Here is a 15,261-nt window from a genome sequence, read left to right as displayed (position 1 = left end):
ATTGTCTTTGTCTTATGAATAATTATAAAACAACTCTAAGGCATTTTCACATTACATGCTAAAATTAGTAACTGTGCATGTTGCTAATTGTTAATGAAAATATGTCCTGTGAAGACTTTTATCTTGGCTGTTCTTTCTCAGAATACATCTCTATATAGAGATAGCAAATAATTTAAATGTTGTGTGAGGAAAAAACTTACATATATATATTAAAAAGTTAGAAACATATGTGTATGTATGTATGTCCTGATTGGTGATCAACTGAAAAACTGTCAGTGATGAAAATTGTTTTCTACCAAAGTACTAATGGTTAAGTTTAGGTTTAGAAACCTTGAACATGGTGGATCAGTTTTGGAAGAGCCACATGCCCCATTTCTTTGTGTACAACCTGAGTTGCCAGAAAAGCAAGACACACCTTTTTCTTCCTGTGCTTCTGCAGTTAGCTGCACGCTTTGCTGTGTCATGATCACTGCCCTGGTGTCCTTGGATCCTATCCTAATCCTCCAGGATTATGTCTATGTGAAAGTCCCCCATGCTGTAGGATTTTCATAATAGAGGCCTAGGATGCGTATATCTCTGTAACACTGTGCTAACAAAGGGCATCCCAGGAACAGTATTTTGACTGGTACCACTGCAGTGTCTCTCAGTGCTACTGAATAGACTGTTTTGGATACCAAAAACCTGATCTGAAGTGCCATTTAAAAACAACTGACTTTCAAACTAGAGGGAATTCCCCTGATTTGGGTTCTCATTCAGTAGCCTGGAAGTTCTGAATTACATGCCCATAATCAGTCAATAATAAACACCTCCTGCAGTTGTTCTGGCTCTTTCCTAAGGTATCCTCCTCACAGGTAAACTGTACTATGATTCATGCATTTGCAGTTAGATTTCTAAATAATTCCAAGGAACTGGACCTAAGTGCCAAATAGAAGTGTAATAAATATTTCAAAATAAATTTATTGTTGTTTTGCAAATGTAAATTTGCAAAAAAAAAAATAAATCTGAGAATTGTACCATTTTCTGAAAAAGCTCTGAAATAAGGATGTACATGTACCCTGATGAATAATGGGCAAAGTATCTCCAATGTAATATGAATATATATTTAGTGTAGTCAATTATATTAATCCATATGCTAGAAACAAAAGTATTCTTCAGACCCTACATGAAATATGGCTTAACTAAACACTGCTTCACATAGATTACTGCACATGTTTTCTATACTAATATATGGTGATGAATAATTTTCTATAGGATTAGTTAATCTTGTCTTTCATCCTACAGTTCTTTTGGTTTTTAAAGTTTGCTGTGTTCTGCTTTTACACTCTGACACACTAACTTTGCTCTCTGAGCAAAGCTCTCTGAGCTTTTGTGGAGACATCTCATTACAAAATAAAAGATTTGTTTGTCTTATTGCTAGCTTCCTAGAATGTAAAACATCTGCTTTATCTGCTTTTCTGTCTGAATCCTGCTCTGAGTCTGGTTCCTCAGAGTTTTACATCTTTCTCAATCCTGTCTTGAAAGTTTAAGAAATAAATGATCATTAAAAGCCTCTGGCACTGTACAGTACACAAGCCTAAATATTCAGAACTTTTGGTATTACGACTTTTCCTTCTATTTGCCCATTTGAAAATATTTTAAATTTCAACATCAAAAGCCTTCTTCATTATAAGTAGACATGATAATGATAACTGAGGTTTTATCTACGGAAAAGCTGACCATGGGAATAAGAAAATGAAACTGCAGTGACCAGACTTGAATGTATTGATACTGGGCAAGTTTAAAGAAAAGTAGAAGCAAATAGCTGAACTTCTATTAAATATTTAAATAAAACCGTTATATCTATACATCAGTCACTCTATTGGGTTTTAGAAGAGCTTGTGTACCCATCCTTTTAAATTCTCTCAACCATATGTAAGTCTGTGCAATAAATAGATTTGCACTCCTATTCATTAGCAAGAAATCACTGTCTGAAAAAACATTTTAGTCACTACTGCTGGTAGTATATCATTACAATTGTCCACATCACAATGAAATTTTGACTTCTGTTCAATTGGGATTACAATCTTGTTAGAGTTAGTCTTGCATTATATTGTTTATCTTTTGATCTTATGTCACAACTCAAAAGGACTCTTTCTTCCATAGAACACCATTAAAATGTGCTGCTAAATCTCTTTGCCCATACTGTATGGTACCATACCTAGAGATTTCAGAACTGTAGAACAGATAAATGAGGCAAAACATCATTGGTGAAAGTATATATGCCAGTACATGACTTTTTAGATTCTGTTCTCCCCCCTCTTCCTTTTTAGTAGGCCATAAAGTCTGTGATTTCAATTTTCATTAGAGACATAATAAAACCTTTCCACCATTTCATCCTCATTTTCTGCATTGGAAAGTTGTTTCCTAGAAAACTCCTGCAGTGTTGTATCACAGGCTTCCAAAAATGCTGGCTGCTCTAATAGAATTTAGATAGTTAAAAAAAATGTTTGCAGTTAGCACTGACCGATTGTAAACCTGTCCTGTGCTGACCCCAGAGTTTGATCCTATTCAATTCCGTTGGCTTTGTTTTTAGTTAAGTAGATTTGGGAAGCAAGCATCTATTCATGACCCAACCTGCTCTGGCTTCTATGGGATCATGTGAAATGCCTGGATCAAAGTGAATAATAAATATAACTCAGCAGGACCAATGTTCGTTCTTTTGCAGATGAAGCAAGAGGCTTATTTTTGTCCTAGTGTAGAGGAGAATGCAGCATCTAAGAGGAGGGTTTTACACTTTCTGACATTTCAGATATAAGCAGTAAGCATTCACAAGAGATGCTGAGTCACTTGGGTGTCACAGGTAAGTTAGGAAGTCAGCTGATATCAGTCAGTCACTGCAGGGCAAGAATGCACCGTCCTGGGGTAAGAATGAGGAAAGTTACCTGTGAGTAAGTCAGTCCTCTGGCACTGCTTCTCTTGTAACATCTCCCCAGTAGATCTTGTGAGTTGCCAAATTCCCTTAGTAGGTTCCATGGGTTATGTGAGTTCAATTTACAGCACAGTGTAAACATATTTTAAATGTTCTAACTGTGAAAATTGTGCAAATTCTGCCTGTTTTGGGGAGTAAGAGGCATTTATCAAACCACACTTTTTTTGCATGTCAGTATGCAGTGTCAGTCTGTCATTCACATGGAATATGCAGTACTTGTATTTGAATCTCCAAGTTACACACTCAGGAAATAAATATGTAAAATCCTTCTACTTGGTCTCAAATCCACTATCAGAGATATATGTACACTAGCATCTGAGGAAATCCAGATTTCTCCCATTATTTGCCTCTTACCTGTTGATAATTTTTTTCCCAGTACATTAGTTGTAAGTTTTAAAGCAGAAGATTCCTGAGATCAGTTATACATTTCTGTAACATCTCTTTTGCATTTCACTTACATTCACTGAGAGCCATATTATGTTTTTCTGTAAAACAGACTCAGAGAAATGAGACCTCTAAATCTATATCTGAAGCAGACCACACTTTTTTTTTTTTTTTTTTTTTTTTTTTTTTTTTAAACTGGGCAGAGGAATAGGCAGTTCTCTGACTCCAGAAGTTAGGATTTGAAGTGGTAGGGAATGGATCCTGCTTACCAGAATGTGGAATAGGAACAGAACCACTCCAGTCTGTAAGGAGAATAATACCAATCACTGTAAGGTCTCTTTGAGGTTGTTCTTCGTATAGGATGCCCAGCTACAGCATCTGTAAATTAGCATTTTTCATATTAGACATTTTAAAAATTTTTCAAGTTTTGATCTCTTTAAATTATCCCTCCTTTTGTTCTTGAGCATTTTCTTTTCTTAATACTTTTGGTTCCCCTGTCCTACTGTACTGAAAATGCTGCAGATTGCCAAGCTTTTCCACATCAACCAAGATAAAACTCTGCAAAACCATTCTTTTTTATCGGTGGCTTGTTTTAATAAAATGGTTCAGAGCAAAACTCTATTTTATTTTATTTTATTAGCTAATCTGATGTTAATTATTTGTGGTCTATGATGCTCTATTTGTAGCTCTCTGCTTTCAGCCATTAGCAATTAAGAGTTTCAGTGCTAAGTTATAATTTGTTAAGTTTGTTTAACACAACAGTGACACCCACTGGCTTATTGGATAGTTCTTCTTTTCATAGTCCCACAGGGTTAAAACGCAAACCCAAGTATACATTGTGAATAATGTTTTCAGCACTTCATTATGATTTGTCTTGCTTCTGTGAAATATCACCGTGAATACTAAGCTGCCTCATCAGGTATTTTGTTCCTGTAGCATATTATATCATTGAAAAATATGATGAGAAGTTGCCAAATTTTCCAGTAGTTTACAGCATGGTTCAGATGTTCTTTACAAGAAAGATGGAGAGAGACTGTTTACAAGTACCTGTAGTGACATGACAAGGGATAGTGGCTTCAGGCTGAAAGAGATTAGGTTTAGGTTGGATATGAGGAAGAAATTCTTTACTGTGAGGGTGGTGAGGCCCTGGCCCAGGTTGCCCACAGAAGCTGTGGCTGCCCCATCTGTGGAAGTGTTCAAGGCCAGGTTCAATGGGGTTTTGAGTGACCTGCTCTACTGGGCAGGGGGTTTGGAACTACTTGATCTTTAAGATGCCTTCCACCCCAAACCATTCAATGAAAACTCAAGCTCTAAGTATTATTACTCCATTTACTTGGCTAAAAAGCTATGAAAAAGAAATTATCTAATTTGGTCTATTAAGGACAAGAGACTGGATTTAATGCCAAATTGTATGATTTCCAGATTTATCTCATCTTAATCTAAGTTTATATTTAGAAGAGGGTTTGTTTTGGGGTTTTTTGAGCCTTGACTTACAGTGAAAATGAGCTTGGTCCCAGTCTTACACAGTGAGGAGTAGAATCTTCCCAGAATGGACACCCCTCCAAGCCCTGGAACTGTGGCTTTGCTTTGTAATTGACCAGCTCTTCCAAAAGGGGAGAGGACATGGGTGGAGCTTAGAGTAGCAGTGGATGCCCCCACCTCACTAAGCAAATTACAAAATAAAACATCTCTCCAAATGCCTTTGTGAGCACTCCTCTCATGCCCAGAGACTGCTTTACTTTCCTTCCTTGCTCTGTCCTGCTCCTGGTGAAATGAGAAAGACTGGTTACAGTCACAAGCCAGAGACCAGTCCACAGTGGAAAGGGTTGCTGTATTATTTGCCTACAATCTGTGTGGAGTTGCTGGGCATTTTCAATTTTGTTCTTATGAACAGAAGGTAAGTGCATTTCACATATCACTGGTATATCTCCATAGCCTGTAACATAGGGTACTGCCCTAATTGAAGGCAATAACTGGGATGCTTTTGACTTTATTGATAGTAAGAAGCAAGACAGAATTCACTCAAGTAGCACAAAGTTTTTTTATTTCTAATTAAGACTCGTTTAAAACATTGTACTTGAGAGAGTTAAGTGCTTAAGGCACTCTCAAAATCAGGTACTCTTCAGTCTCAGGCATCAAAAAAAAAGTAATTCCAGATAACCTTGGCCATTGCCTTTTCCAAACAGTATTAAATGTTTTGTTACATGATTCTGAAGTATTTGCAGTCTTAGTCTTGGGAAGCATAGTTAATTAAAAAAAAATATAGCCTTGTTTTGCCTAAAGTCAATTTCTTACTGCAGGTCAAGCCCAGGATATGCTAAAATAACAGATTGTAGTCTTGGCATGGGTAGTTCCTGACCTAGACAATTAACAAGGCACTGAAAACCTAGAGGAATTTATTGGCATCAGATGGCAGAGCGGGCATAATATTCTGTTCATTTTATCTGAGCTAATTTGTCATTTCCACATGAGCATGACTACCTTCATCCTCTTTATTTTTACAGCTGTCCTGAGACTGTAATGCTGTGGTAGTCACATTGGATGGGCACAAATAATAGATGTGATAATAGATGTTATGACATGGTATCAGTTTGGTCTTAACAAAGCTCCCAGTCATTATCAGTCTTTGAGCTGAAAGAAAGAGAGCGAATCCATCAGCTTCACATGGCATGCTAAAGTTGTATCAGCTGCCAAACCCATTGTGAATTCTGAATTCAGTGACTCTGTTCTATGACTTCACTACCTTCCACTGAAGACCATGGAGTCAATTAAATTCACAGGGTAGCAGCAAATGAAGACATTTCATCAACCTAAAGGACTACATGTCCTGGAAGTGTTTATTTGTTAATTATGATAACTACTGTAGAATGCCTACAGTGTCTCAGCTTTTTTTCTGAGTGCAATAAAAATCATGTTTCTTAACTGTCCAGAGGATATAACATGTTTTGAAAATTTTCTCTTTCAACTCTTGAAGGCAGAGCATATACACTATTAATTAAAAATCTTGAAGTTGGTGCAGAAACCTGTTGTCAACAAAATGCATTAAAAGACAAAGACATGAAAAAATTAGTGCAAAACATCTTATGCTTTTCTTTTCTTGTTGACAAATGATGCATTTGCAAGGTGATAGCTAGTTTAGAGTACTAAAAAGCCATACCACTTCCAGTAAAGTTAATGGTTCAAACAGTTGTATTTTATTATTGGTTTCATTCATTTCACTTGTACTCAAAATTATGCTTTAACTAACATGGTTGTCCAGTTCTTTTTTTCAGTCAAGTATTTAAAGGGCATAATAGCTGCCTTAAAAGTAATTCAATTAATAAATTCATTCTAACAGAGAATGTGCAAGGCACTGCTGGTAGACAGGCTGCAACTGTTCATGCAAGCAAACACTCAACACCCAGAATCCTGACTGTCCATTCACTGTTAACAAGGATGCAGAATCATCAGCTTTTAATACCAGGAGCCCTTAATTTGCATAATACTTTACACTGCTCAAATTCTGGTATCAAGAATATTGTAACTGTTAGAGAAGACAACATGCTGATTCTGCCCTGGAATTTTTGCCAGTGACTTCTCTGGAAGCAGGATCAAGATTGAAGTGAGAGGAGCAAGTAAAGATAAATGGAACATGGGTCATATGAGGATTCTTTTTTCAGGTAGTCCTTATTTCTAAGTGTAGAACTTCTCTTCCTAGCCTCTGGACTAAGTTCCTGTTCATAGCTTAAGGGCCAGTGATCATCCAGTCCTACTTCCACTGTGGCATAAACCTACAGTATGTTCCTGTCCAAACATGTAGTAAATTATCTTCTCTGTTGCTTTGCTGATTTGATTGAATGATGCATACCATACGTTTTTTCACTTCTTGTCCGACTGTCAAATCACAGTGATTTTAAAAAGACAATTAGAAAATAAATAAAAAGAGGCTTAGGTCCCTGCATGTAATTCACAAAGGAAGATTTTGTCCAGACAGATTCAGCCTGCTGAAAAGTTTACACTGAGAAGCAAGCATTCAGTTCTTTTGTTTCCTGAAGCTACATATCTTCTTAAAATCTTTCATTTCCATATTTTTTTTCCTTCAATCCATTCATAGAAATAAGGATATAGTGTTTTATTTCTGTGAATACTGAAATATCTTTTACTGCCTTCAAGTGGTCCTAAAGCCATATGGTTTTCTCAGGAATGCATGGGGATCCATTTTGCTCTCTTTTAAAATACTGTATTATAATTAATTATAATAATTCTATACAATAATAAATTACTAACTATGTATTGATTATATATTATATATAACTAATATAATTAATTATAGTTATAATACTTTATTATAATTAATGAATGAAAACTGGAAAGAAAGCAAAACAGTTTTCAGTTTGGAAACAGAACAAGTTACAGGTAAACAAGGATAATGATATTAAATGAAAAAGATGAGTAAGAGAAATAAAGTCCTATAAATACTTAGATTTTTGTAGGGTGGAAGTGTAGACAGCTCACATGGGAAGCCTGATTAGAAAGGTTGCTTTATTCAGCACTTTGAATCTATGATTGAATATGTGTTTAGCATCACAGAACAAAAACTGCAACAAATCTGAAACAACTCCACACCAGTGCTATAAACTGAAAAATCCAGTTGGCATGGGAAGTAATTTTGCTTCAGGAGAATAGATATTACCTTGGAAAACTTAATAAAATCTGTGAAGATCATCTGTATGGTAATGAAGGTACAAATACTCAATTTAGAGCCTTTTTTAGATAAGTTACATTCTTCAACCTCCCAACCCATTTTAACACAGTCTATTAAAATTGATACTTTTTGTAAATATGTTGGCTAATGACTATTATTTTTTTTCTCCAGGAAACTTCACATGTTTTAAATGAGGCACTGGGATATGAGAGTGATTATGAAAAATGTGAGCTAGAAAAACTTAAGATAATTGGCATATCGAGACTTGAAAGAGGGAACTCTCTTGATTTGTTCTAATTGTGTACAAAGTCTCTTTGTCTAAAATGAGTCCTCATTTTTCTGGTGGGAAAACACAATGCTCATTGGAGTCCTAGGCTTGCAAAAGGTGATACTTATATTGGTGGAGCCAGGAAGATTTGCAGTTTATCCCAGGCATCTCAGAGAGGTGGTCTTGGAGATCTGATGAAGGTGAAAAGAAATTATCCCCTTGAGCAAGTTGTTAAACTTGAAGGTCATGTTCCTACAGCACCTAACACATGGGACAGTTCTGCAGGCTGTCCAGCAGCTGTTTTGAGTCATGAATATTTATACATTGTAAGCCTTGTTTTATCCACAGAGTCAGCTCTGAATTGCTGTGGAGTTTACAGCAGTAGTCATTCACTTTGGACTCTTTTCAGGGTCAGCCTGGTGAGCTGGGAGCTCAAGGTCCAATTGGGCCCTTGGGATCTACAGGACCAGCTGGTCTGCCAGGGGAGAAAGGACAGAGAGGTGAGAATGGGCATCCTGGGCCAGCTGGAGAAAATGGTGATAAGGTAGGAAACACCACACACAGCTCTTTTAGGTGTATACAGTATGTAATGTTAAATGTTGATAAGTGAAACAGAACCTGAATGACCAAAAAAGCATTTGCCAGACTATACTCTTGCTCACACAAAATTCTCACAGAAGTTAATTACAGAAAATTAATTCTTGAAAAAATATTTTAGGAGATTTTTTTGCTGTGGATTGCAAAATTAGAATCGTCAGAAGACATAAAATAAGATGACTAGACAGACTCTGATTGTCACATACCGTGTCATCCCCTTAACCTCAAAGAAGGTGTAGAAATGCAGAGCTGGAGGGAGCAGTATGGTGCTTTTAAAAGCACTGCACTAAACAGAATTTTATTACCATTAAGAGAGTATAAATTGCAGTTCAGATTCCTGTTTTTCATATCTGTAAAATCCCTTGGTCTTAGTACTTCATATTAGTTTTAATGGTCTAATTTGACTGATCTCAGAGGGTGAGTGAAATCACTAATGTCAGTATCTAGCACAACTGAAATGTAAATGCTGTAAGCAAAAATTGTGCTGCTGGTAGTATCAAAACAGGAGCAGGATTGTGAAATTACGGACAGAAATATTTTATAAGTTACAGTCAAGTTCCCCTTCTCTGTAATTTTATAATCTTTGGAGAATGAATGGCTATTGAGTAATAGACATTTGTCCTGTACCATCTGTTACATGGGTAACTATTGGCACTAGTCTTCTGCTAAGCCCATAGAAGTTTTTTCAGATACTTAATTTCTGAAAATTATGGCTTTTGATTCATATGTCAAACAAGACTGTTTTTTTGTTTCTTGCTGTATAGTACTACATATTCTTGTTTTTCATTCTTTTTAAGAGTTAATGACTTCATCAACTTTGTTTTTTCATATCACCTGTTTTTAGGGGCCAACTGGAGTCCCAGGATTTCCTGGTTTAGATGGTGTTCCTGTACGTATTAAACAAATATTTCTTTATAAAAATTACAGTTCCTATAAATTAATAGCAAATCCTATAACAGAATAATAAATTAACTAAATTGTTTGGCTTTATACTTATTGATATAATTTCTCTCACAGAGTTACATGTTCTGCAAAAATGTAAAATAACTAGGTTAACTTAAACTGTGTTTACTATTGATAATAAATGCCACCAAATCCCAATGAGGTAGGTACAGAATGTTCATGCAGGAGTGGGGCAGTGAAGGCAGAGACTACCCGTGGCCACGTAGCATGTGTCAGAGCTAGGCTTGAAAGCAGTGTATTTCTTTTCTCAGGCTCTCTAACAGACTGTGGTCTCCTTGTTGCATTCTTAACATCTCTGAAAATATCTCAAATGATGCACTGGTTTTTGTTCATTCTCATTTTTGCTGGTAGTCCTTTTGCAAGAAAACTCCAACCACTGAGTCCAGTAATTTTAACCTAAATAAGGACTGAATAAGCACAGTGGGTCCTAAATATATCTTTATAAGGATGTGATTATATATTTTTACGAATGTCTTCTTCAGTGTGAAAATTGGTGAAATAATATCTAGATACAGCATTTTTCAAAATACTCTACTAGAACTGAATTCCTGTGATGTTACTAGTTTCATATGGATCAAACAAAGTTAAAACATTGAATTTTGAAAGTGAAAACAGAACGAAGAGCTGAGTGGGTGTTGTAGCATCTGCTTGTCAGCTGTCCACATTTGATAGTGGGACTGCTGCCAAAATGTCTGATAATGTAGAGGTCACAAGGCCAAAATTTGGCACAAAAAAAGTGTTCCGAAAAAATGTATATTTTTTTTGCAAAAAATGTTAATTTAAAAACAGTGTCCACAAATTAGAATGAAGAATTTACAGACAGGAAAAAGGCAGAATTGACAAAAGCATTTCAGGCAAATGACCAGGATACTTTCTTGATGATTTTTCAGACTGCCCCCCAAAAAATAATTTTGAGTCAAAATTAATATTTTTTCCTAACAAAAATCTTTAATTCTGTGAAAAACCGTTTTTGTCTCCAACAGGAATATCATTCCAAGAAAAATCTCATTGTTTTCATCGTCCAGTTCCTAATTTTTAGTAGAACTAATCCTTATATGGACACTGGTTAGCTCTTGCTAGGTTAGAAAAATCACTGTCTCTGTGATTACTGTGTGCCTGAGTCAAGCTGGGTCCCATTTTTCCTTGTTTTTTCCTAATGATTTAAAAACATGAGGCTGCTTGAGATGGCTTTTGTGGTTTTTTTCCAGCTTTACAGCCACAAGAAAGACTCTTTGCTAGAGAGCAAAGAGTCTGTATTCTCTGAGAAGACAGACATTACTTTTTCACTCAAGGGAAAAACACAGTCTGGTCCTCTTAAGCAGTGTTGTAGCTGTTATATTTGCTATGCATCAAAAAACCCAAATAAACAAAATACTTACATAATTTGTTCTACACCACAAAAAATTCTATTCAGAAGAGAAAACATTTCTAATGCAAAAGAGTATGAAACCAGGATCACTCTGAGATGTCATCTGATTCAGATCTGAGATACATTTGTTTCTGAACTGTTCTGTTAATTTAAAAAGAATTCCCCATTAATCATGGTGTATTTCTAATCAATATTAAACTGTCTTTCAGGGACTCCCAGGAAGGGAAGGACCCAGAGGCAAGCATGGTTTGGATGGCTGCAATGGCTCAAGGGGAGACCCAGGATTTCCAGGCGAAAACGGTTATATAGGACCAAGAGGTCCTTATGTATGTGAAAGGCATTCCCACTGTACACGTGCATTTCCTCTCCAAGCTAACAGCTCTTAAAATTACTCTTAAACTATGGCATCAGTTTTACAGTGCTGCACAGGGAATTCCCCAGCATTCTTACTCAGGTTAATGGGAGTGAAACACACTGCCTTAACAGATTAAGCTTGAATGTGAAATAAGCTCCTATATCCTTGAAGTACATACAGCTGCCTTGACAGTTAAATTCTGACTTATTTCCCCAGAATGTAACCACAGCAGCTGAGAAGGAGTAGCTTGAAACCACCATGCCATTCATCAGTACTTGAAATTTCTTAAAAGTATTACTAGTAGGGACATGCATGAGGTAACTTAAAAATAAGTGGAAGGTTCAACAAGCCTAAGTCCTGTTATACTCTAAGATTTTGTACCACTTTTTTACACATATGTGCTCTGTGCACTCCTAGTCTTGCCTGGGTATATATCTGTATATGCGGAGATTATTTCACAGTTAAAATGTTTGAAATTAGCACTTTAATATGTGTTTATTTTTGCTGTTAAATGGAAGGCACTTTAAATATGTTTAAGTAGCTGTGTTAGCAGTACTTGACTACTTCAGATAAAGAGATTCATGTCAGTAAGGGATATAAATTACTGTAGCTCCAAAGAAATTTTGCTGAACAGATCTAGTCACCAGTCTTTGACTTTTTGTGGAAACAAGTTTTAGTTCTGAATGAATAAGAGCTGATGAGTTGGTCTAACAGCTTCCCTGAAATTTTCTAAGTAAAACAATAAAAACAACTGCACTTTACATGAAAAATCAAATGTGTTTAGTGAGAGCTAAATAAAATGCTGAATTCAGCCACTAGAAAAATGTGGAGAGGGTGCCAGAATGTAATGATGTTATTAAAGATAAAAGCAATTAGAGTAATACACAGTTTCAATCTTGGACTTGTAATAAATGCTATGAAATACACAACATGATAAAAAACTTACTAATAACCTCATTTGTTATACTTCTGAAAGTAACTCATTACTTCTGCTGAAACTCTAATTTCACCTGTATTTTCTTACTTACTATGACCTTCAAAATAGTTTTACTTTATGTTAATTACCTAAATGACATAAAGGAAAATTGAGACATGGGACAAAATACAGCACAAATCTTACCAATTTCAGGAGCATGCTCTTTTGAAGGCCTAGAAAAGTATTTGCAACCTACAAAAACAGGGAGACACAATAGGCATGTAGGCTTGGATATGCATACTAAAATTCCAGTGCAAATTAATTTAGCTACCCAGAAAAACAACACATAGTAACCATATTTTCTTGTGTGCAAGAATGCTCTTCCAACCTCTCTATGCAGATTGCCTATTTTAAAATCTATTTGTTGCATCAGGTACTAACTTGACTGTACTTTACAGCCAACATTTTTATCTTATTCTTATTTATAACATTGTCCTATATAATTTTATTTAATGCCGTGTGCATATTCATTGGCTTTACTTCATTTGCCTTGTTGGAAAATAAAGAAAGTAATTTCTATTTGTAAGGCCTTACCTAAGTCACATAGAAGATAACAAACTGAATCTAACGAAAATATTTTATTATACAAGAGACCACATGTAAAATTACTGAAGATAAATACAACTTTTGATTTGTTTATTGTGTTCCCTAGCAGCTGTTGTTTACCTGTAACCTGTATCCAGTCTACTGTAGCTATATCAGCTGCAGGCAGCTGTAATTCTTCCTTTTATTGTACCATTCCAGGGAGAAATACCTTTCCTGTTTCATTCTGACTGCAGGATTTGGACAGCCAGTTTAGGATATCATGAACACTGTACCAGTACAGTTTTAAAGTGGTTGACAGTGTCCCATTTTATTGAACTCACTAGTCAAGTGGTTAACTTGCATAAATTATATCCACTGTATTTGGATTTCAAATGGAAAAACTTTGGAAATAACGTCTTTATATATCTGTTCTTCAGATATGTACATATCATGCTCTCAACAGTAAATTGAGCATTACAATTAAATTTTGCAAAATAAATCATCTGTTCCTGCAGATTGAGTCAGATTGAGTTTTTGAGGGTGCTACCATTAGCAGAGTTTTATAAAGGACCCCACAGCAAGTACCATGGGAACTTAGTTTTTAAAATCCAAGGCTCTTAGGTATCAGATTTTTTAATAGACTGAAACAGGTTTCCTAATAGATGGAAATAGTGAATATTTTGCATTTAATACAGTCCATACTTTCATTTTTTTAACTGTATGCAGTATCACTCTCAATTCTTCTGAATCACAAAAGGAACTTCTGCAGAAGGCTAGTACTTAAACACACTGCCTCCCTGAAAGAAAAAGAAGGCATATTGATACTAAAGGCAAGATTTGTGAAGACTGTAGAAAATTGAAGGACCCAAGTGCTAAGGAGCACCTTAACAAAGCAGGAGTCCCAAAGATGTGGGAGGTTGGTTTGCTCAACTGTACAGAAGGTTTTATTAGATAAAATGATCATTCATGATCCTAGTGGATTACCTTGTGATGTAGGGGCACCAGAAAGTCACAGCCTGAGAAGTTATCATACAGTCTCCATGGAAATGTAGGATATCATTAAGTGGATCATGTTTTAAAAGACTCTTTTTCTTTAAAGGGAATTCCGGGGCAAAAAGGAGAAAAAGGAAATTCAGTGTATATTTCACGTTTTGGAAAAGGACCTCCAGTAAGTATATGATTGTGAAAAAATCATCTGTTGTAGGAGAACATATATGGTAAATGTAATTGTTCCATTACTCCACGCTAGTTAATAAAACTTGGTGCAAAAAAAAAGAAATTAAAAACATATATACAACTATAACAGATCGTTTGGGATTTTAATATCTGTAAAGTTAGAAAATACCCACAAGAAATCTTGAGCTGGTTCATTTGCTAAACGATTGTCATTACAGGGAGAAAGAGGTGATCCTGGACCCCCTGGCATGCCCGTAAGTACAGTCAGTGGATTCTGTACCTGCTTTTTGTCTTGAAGATCTTTCAATTTTTTCTCCTTAGTGTGGTAAGAAATATTGGAGTTTCTCCCTGCCTGCCTTAAATAGCAAAATTCCAGAATAAAGTCTGAGAAACATTAAGTCTGTATAGTCTGTTCCCATGGCCAGTTCACGCTGGCTGAAAAGGAGCAGAAACAGATCTGTCCCCACCAGCATTAGCTGTGTGTGGAGCAGCTGATGCCCTGATACTCACGGAATATTTTCTCTATGAAATCCAAGATGTGACACTTTCTTCTACAGTATCTGAAGGATCTCCCAAGAAGATGTAGCACTCTGCCATATCCTCACCATAAGAACATGCAAGAAGAAGAGAGAGTTTAATTTTGTTGCTGAATTACACTCTATGGCTTTGGGTTCCTCTTGTTATGCCCTTCAAAAAGGTGTTCACTGATGAACTGTATCAAGTCCCCACACCTGCAGCACAATTGCTGACAAAGTGTACTCTCAATGCATTAATAATGTATAACTGTGCCTTGTCTGGTATTACCCAGAAACTGGAGCTGGGCTGCTCTAGTCACAGGGAGGTTTCAGGCATGGTGCAAGCTGGTGTAAGATTCTGGGTGGAATCCAGTGGCCAGTAGGCTGAGTCCAAGGGATGGAGGCATTTTGGAGGGGCTCATTTTGTGTAGAAAAGGGCAAGTTCTTGCTATGTTCACAAAAAGATCTTTTGCCATCTTTT

At 36.1% G+C, this 15,261-nt stretch overlaps 1 protein-coding gene and 1 long non-coding RNA gene across 2 annotated transcripts in view; one reads left to right on the top strand and one right to left on the bottom strand.

Moving 5' to 3' along the window:
• Positions 1-15,261, top strand: part of COL4A4 (collagen type IV alpha 4 chain) — a 66,747-nt gene that overhangs the window by 8,437 nt on the left and 43,049 nt on the right. Inside the window, exons 5-9 of the mRNA XM_069024023.1 lie at positions 8,714-8,848; positions 9,746-9,790; positions 11,443-11,559; positions 14,189-14,257; positions 14,484-14,519. Coding sequence (XP_068880124.1) covers positions 8,714-8,848; positions 9,746-9,790; positions 11,443-11,559; positions 14,189-14,257; positions 14,484-14,519 — 402 coding nt within the window. The remainder of the gene's footprint in view (positions 1-8,713; positions 8,849-9,745; positions 9,791-11,442; positions 11,560-14,188; positions 14,258-14,483; positions 14,520-15,261) is intronic.
• LOC138114515 (uncharacterized) lies at positions 2,698-15,259 on the bottom strand. The gene is made up of 3 exons (XR_011152664.1): positions 14,776-15,259; positions 12,709-12,756; positions 2,698-3,730 (listed from the first exon to the last, which is right to left on the bottom strand). It is a non-coding gene; the product is annotated as an uncharacterized lncRNA (long non-coding RNA).

Source organism: Aphelocoma coerulescens, chromosome 9 (assembly GCF_041296385.1).
Source record: "Aphelocoma coerulescens isolate FSJ_1873_10779 chromosome 9, UR_Acoe_1.0, whole genome shotgun sequence".
Classification (NCBI taxonomy): domain Eukaryota; kingdom Metazoa; phylum Chordata; class Aves; order Passeriformes; family Corvidae; genus Aphelocoma; species Aphelocoma coerulescens.
This window is presented reverse-complemented; position numbering and strand designations above follow the sequence as displayed.